Here is a 6000-nt window from a genome sequence, read left to right on the forward strand (position 1 = left end):
CAACGGACACCAAAAATCGCTTACCGTTTCATGATTAAATCTTGTACAGACAGGTTTATGGCCCGGAATGTCCTAATTAGCACGCAACACGCAACGTGCTTCCGCCGGGCAGGAGAGGCTTAGTTAACATAGTTAACACTCAGCGCTTTATTCGGCAACATGCCACTCATGAGACTGTTCTGCTTCCGGTTGACGGTACGCTTAGGTTCGATCATAGTCGGTGGATGCTGTATTGTAAGGCTGCCGAAAGGGTGTCTGAAGGCACGGAACTGAGTCTGAAACTCTTCCAACAGCTGGAAACGCTTGTCACAATGATCGTCCTCGCTGCACTCGGTGGTGCCACCTTCCTGAGGACGGAAGCATTGTACTATGAGCAGAACATGCAGCTCTATAACCCGCATTTCGCCTTCGTTTGGTTAATCAGAATGTGTAAAACGAACTCGGACTCAACGTACATCGTTTTAATGGTTTGCATGACCCTGTACCTGCCGTGCTGTTTGGCGATGATGGCAGGAGCGTATTTGGTGAGTAGTTCTGGTCAGTGGTCAACCGATTGGCTTCAAATGGTGTCCAACTTGCAGATGAAACGATACCTCTTGGTACCGTTCGTTGTGTTCGAGCTGTTCCGATTGCTATGCATCACCCTAATGCACGTGGTGGCGATGCTGGTGGTGAAGAGATCGGTAAACGTGGGATATCTGATAGCCCTCACCATCCTCGGCACCTTCATTCTGCGTAAGTGGTGTCGAATCTCGAAACGAGTTGAAATTTGTCCGCAATGTTCCGCTATCCCCACCTTTCGTTTCAGTCTTGCTGTTCTACCTGTGGGCGTGTGTGGTGGCTCTTTTGCAAATTTTGAAAATCGTCCGGTCACCAGCATACATTGCCATCTTCGGGGACAATCCGCTGGCCCCTGTGGATCCCCCCGGGGCACCGGCGGCACCAAGGACACACTTGCCGAAGGGTCCATCGAATGAGCCGACATATGGACTGGACGCTGGACTAAATTACCAAGAGCAGACGAAGGAACGAAAGCGCTTTCCTCCAGTAGCATTGTCTATGGCGCCGTTCGCGGGTTCCAACATGCTGTGGGATGATTTCCGAGCCATCCACAGTCGCTACAACCGCGAAATCTAGTCCGGCGCGCCTACCCGTAGGCAATCGAGCTGGCAGCGTGGAACCATCTTAAGCAATTGCGTGCGCTTAGTGCAATCCGGGTTCAAATCTATTTCTAATTATTCTGCGATGCTTTAATAGGAATTCAGCAACGATCATAACGTTTTAAATATTGTTGTGCTTTCTTTCTCTTAACGATATCGTCATTGGGATCACAACTTTCACCATCGTTAATATTGAGTAAACAAAGCTCTCTGGCCTCTGGGGTGTCCATTTTTGCCTATCGGCGTAGTTTCGATTCGGTTTGTTTGATTTCTTTTTTTGTTGTTGTCACGATCAAAGTGCGCGATCACTCTCGCGATCACTAACACAACAACACCACGGAACCGCGGATCCGCGGATCCGCGGCCGTGCCCGCACCCACACCGAGAACTGTTCGTAGCATGAATTCGTGGTCGCGCCAGCCCTCGGGGGGTTTACAGTAGATGTCTATTTTTACCTCCGGCACGAGCCCCGTGTCACAAGATGCGCCGTGAATCGCGCTCCAACGCTGAACACTGTTTGGGTCCCAAATAAAAATGAAAGAGATTGTGAGGGAAAAAACAACTGGCCAGCACTGTACGGTCCGAACATCCGAACCCGTCTTGCTCGGGGCCCTTACACGCATCCGTTTCTAATCGGCGCCGCGATCGTGCCTGTTCGGCCATGTTGCTGGCCGTTTGCCATTTGATTTTTATTACGACCCCCTTTCGCCGGTCCCTCCCTCGCCCTTGCGCCTATCGGCCGCCCGTGGTCGATGTGGTCGTGCCAGAACGGAACACGGTGCTCGGGCCCTCGAGTTCGCGCGGGGTCCAGTTGATAGACCAAGCGCGCGATCGGCGGCGGACTTCGCGGTGTTGGACACGGTTCAAGTGGTTCTAGCCCGTTTTTTCTCGGCTTTCAACAACGCGAACCGACGGCCGCGGACGGCCTTTGCATCATTCGGTAACTGCTGCCCCAACCGACAGGATCGTCATCACGTTTTTTGTGCGTGTTCTCGGTGCCGCGGATGGTGAAAGTTTTCCAACTTTGAAGTCGCGCTCGGAAAAGGAAAACGGAAAGAGTTGGTTTGTGAATCGCGTGCGTGCCGTGTGATTAAAGTGTGTGTTTGTGTGTCTGAAGAAAATCCGAAACAAAACACCGTGGAAAACCGGTGGTCAACCGAACCCACGTTTCGGAGCCACACACCACGATGGATAAGGAGTACGTGCTGAAAAACAATATGTAAGTGTCGTGTCGTCGCCGCCGGTTTGTTTTCCTATGGCCATCGGTGCATTTGCACACCAACACACCGAAGTTCGTTCGTTTTTCTTCGCTTTTCCACGCCGTAATACTGTGAAGCAGTAGTGCGATATTTTCTAAGCACACCGTATGCCAGTGGCCAGTGGTAGTAGTGTAATGGGGGAATAGATTAGAATTAGTGCGCTACAGATTCTCGAAAACGAGGACGAAAGAAAACAAAAACAAAACTTGCGGAACAATCGATACGCGGGCACACGCTGCTGCTGCAATGGGCGCAACCAAGGAATATGGCGTCTCTTTTAAGGGTGGCACACGTGTGTACTCGGTACTCGGAGGTACGTCCATCGAACTGACCTACTTTCCGCCCGGCCCGGTATGTTGGCGGTAAATAACAGGATTTTGGATTTTGACCGTCTGACATGTCGGGGGGGACAGGGACCGGTTCCGGCACGGGCCGGATGCAGTCCCTATCAGCCATTGAACTTATGATGACCGCAGTTGGCGGTGCTTACGGCCACTTACGGCGGGGCAAGTTTTGCAGGGGCGACAGACCCTGTCTAATCGATCGGCGGTGCGGTGGTCGGACCTTAAAAGCGCAACAGCATCGTGCTATCAATCGACGGCGATCAACTGGTGCGGTTGATGTTGATGCACGGGACTTTAAGGGTCAACGGAAAAGGGGCAATAATTTAATTTTTTGGAAACATTTACAGCACACACATGTAAGCGAGAAAGCTTATGTCAGTAGGAAAGGATTTTGTTTTTCTGCTAGCTGAAGTGACTCCACATCTCTAAGCTATAATCGAATTAATCCTCATCTTTTCTGAAGTGGTGGTGACGATGCAAGTCCCCTCTCCAGAGTATTCCAAAGTGCAGTTGAACAATGGAGCGTATTATCACCCCGAGGGTGGTTCACTTCCGAGAGTTACAGACCGTTTGATGACCTAGATTTCCTTGATTTCCATCCACGTTACCCATCGATCGCATATGATCAGTGCACTCCAATGCAGTTGCTAGGGAACCTTCTAGAAACTCTGCTGCACCCATCAATTAATGCAATGTCTCTTGGCGCTTCATGGAGCAGCGAAACTGGTTACACCTGGACTGTGGGTCTTCACTTGGCAGAGGTTCTAGCCACCAACAATCCCAAGTAGTGGAAGATGGCTACTGCGTGTTGTGGGCTCACAAAGATATCCGGTGTCCGCTACTCAACGTCGCAACGGGGTGACATCGGCGCAACTTGTTAAATGGCAGTCTGTCGGAAGTCATCGGAATGATGGCCGCCTAGCCCAACGGAGTGGAGCGCGGCGGTTAGCGGAACTAATGCATATGCGAGCGACGCAACGATCCCGGGGTTGGCCCATCGGCCTCGGCGAGAACACTCGCGCGCGAAACCACTATCTAGGTTAGACGTTGTTCTGCCGCTGCTCGGACATCGCAATCGGACTTTGCTCGGTTCGATGCGCCCCGCTATCGCCGCTCGACTGTTGGGGTACGGTTTTGTCTAACTCCACGGTCCAGTGGCGTTCGCGCATTCTTTTTGCGCTTCTTAGGCCACGCGCGCTGGCTCCGACCGCGGGCGCGCACACACCATCTGCGAGAGTTGTACAGGTCGGCCTTCAAAATACCACTTCTAGGCAACCGCTCCATGCCCCGCGCACCCCGCTCTAGCTCGCCACAGCGGCTGTGGCGTAAACCAGCCAGCCTCACAACCTGTTCGCGGGCGCGCGCGAATTTGACCGTGTGCGGTCGAAACTAGTTAGAAATCGTCATCCGTTCACCTCTCTCGAGGGTGCGTCCTTTCTCACGCTTCGCCACCACCACCGCAACAGCATTGCGTTACCTTCTCCCCAGTCAGCGCAGAGTCCAACGTCAAGTGCGCTTCAAAATCCGACATTCAGCATGCGCAGCGGCGGCGGCGGCCGGTGCAGCGGACCACGTCACGTTACGAAAGGCCGCGTACACCGGTGGTAAAGGTCCAGCCTGGCAGTGGAACCGGTGGTAAACTTAAACTTGGTGCCGTTACCGCCACCAAGAGCCAAGCCTACCAGAATCCCGTCTTCATGGGGGGGGGGTGCCAAACCGGGCCCACGAAGCCCCGGCGAGCTTATTTACTTTTTCCATTTTAGGGCTATGCCAGAGCCGCCAGAGACTTGCGAAAAAGATTGTGACGATTCCGCGCTCACCCAATCCGGCATGGAACGGGTTCTGGGGGGCTCGCGAGACCGTTACCCTTGGGCTGGTGACGGGTTTCGTAACCGAGCGCCGTTCCGCCGTTCCGACCGTGCGAGTTCGTATTTTGATGTTTGTTTCGATGGCTTTTGAAAGGACCTGTTCCGCCGATAAGTTGTCCGGGCTGCTGAGGAATTCAAAAGTTGCTTGTTCCGATCACTAGAAGGCGCCTATTGGAGCCATCCGAAAGTTTGTAGAGAAACTGGAAAGGAACTCCAGAATGGCTACTGATTTTGTAAATAACAAACCACTTAACGTGACGTCATCAGACTAAGTTGGCGCTCGTGGAGTCCGAGTGGCGACCGTTCGTGATGTAGGTCGTCGGAAAAAGAAAACGACAAGGGCGCCCTCTGCTCAAAGGGTTAAGTCGCCACTGAGTGGCTCCGGGCCTAGAGTGCCCTGCTCTGTGCATTACTCCCGGAAGCGGACACACACCGACGGCCGACAAGCGGTTCTAAAGGAGATCGTGCTCATTAGAAATGCTAAACGCTGAGCCGAGTAGCTGGTCTCAGTTCCGTCGTCGCCAGTGGACGATGTGGAATCTTCTCCGTGCGCTCATTGAAACTGAGCTCACTGGCCAGTCAGATCATCTCGCCAGGCCTGCCAGGTTGATAAGGGTCGGTGTCGATGGGAATAGGGCAACAACACTTGCGTGGAGCTGGGGTTAAACGAAGTGCTGCGTTAGTGATCCTCTCTGCCCAGTGCTGATAGCGCCTTGCGCGCTGGCTGTGGCCCTGTAGCCCTGTGCAACCTCATTCTTTGTTTCAAGCTTGACGATGACGTCAAGCGATTGAGTGTGCTGATTTGAATATCTGGACGCCGGGAGGGTTCAGGGCTTACAAAGGGCTAACAGTGGGTTTGACAGGGTTTGACCGTCCGGGAGGCGCTATCGGCAATGTTTTAATTGAGTTCGCTAATGGTAACGGCGAGTGACGGATTCGTCACTATCGGAAGAGTTTAATCTCTGTCCAGCAACTTGTTATCAGGCTCAAAGGTCGATCGGTTTTCGGGTCCGCTCTACGTCAGGGAGGCCTTTAGCAGTCATTAATTAAAATTGTTACCTAAACATTCCACTGGGTGGTGTCGCATTTGGGACCTTATCACATTCATGTTGTTGTGTACGTAGCTGGGAAAATAATGGCCATAAATTACTACGCTATTAGGAAACATTAAACTAATACATTTGTTGGTGAACGAGGAATTGTTTGCCACAAAACGTCTCACAGCTGTAGCAGACGATACCTGATGTGACCTTTAAGTTTACATGTTTACATCACATACAACTCAAAAACTAAACGATACACGGAAGCATGCGTTTGAACTGATGATGTTTCCAATTGATATATTCTAAAAGACTCTAGAGCCAAGACT

At 52.1% G+C, this 6000-nt stretch overlaps 1 protein-coding gene across 1 annotated transcript; it reads left to right on the top strand.

Annotated features, from left to right (window-relative positions):
• The first annotated feature begins 159 nt into the window (after nt 1-159).
• On the top strand, nt 160-1137 carry LOC128270802 (uncharacterized). The gene is made up of 4 exons (XM_053008222.1): nt 160-234; nt 294-524; nt 582-735; nt 809-1137. The coding sequence occupies exons 1-4, from the start codon at nt 160-162 to the stop codon at nt 1135-1137; spliced, it is 789 nt and encodes a 262-aa protein (XP_052864182.1).
• Nucleotides 1138-6000: the final 4863 nt, after the last annotated feature.

The sequence above is a fragment of the Anopheles cruzii genome, chromosome 3 (genome assembly GCF_943734635.1).
Source record: "Anopheles cruzii chromosome 3, idAnoCruzAS_RS32_06, whole genome shotgun sequence".
NCBI lineage: Eukaryota > Metazoa > Arthropoda > Insecta > Diptera > Culicidae > Anopheles > Anopheles cruzii.

Coding starts and splice junctions, on each gene's coding strand:
- LOC128270802 (XM_053008222.1), top strand. CDS start 160: ATGCCACTCATGAGACTGTTCTGCTTCCGGTTGACGGTACGCTTAGGT. Junction 235..293: donor TAGTCGGTGGATGCTGTATT/GTAAGGCTGCCG, acceptor CTCTTCCAACAG/CTGGAAACGCTTGTCACAAT. Junction 525..581: donor TGATGGCAGGAGCGTATTTG/GTGAGTAGTTCT, acceptor TCCAACTTGCAG/ATGAAACGATACCTCTTGGT.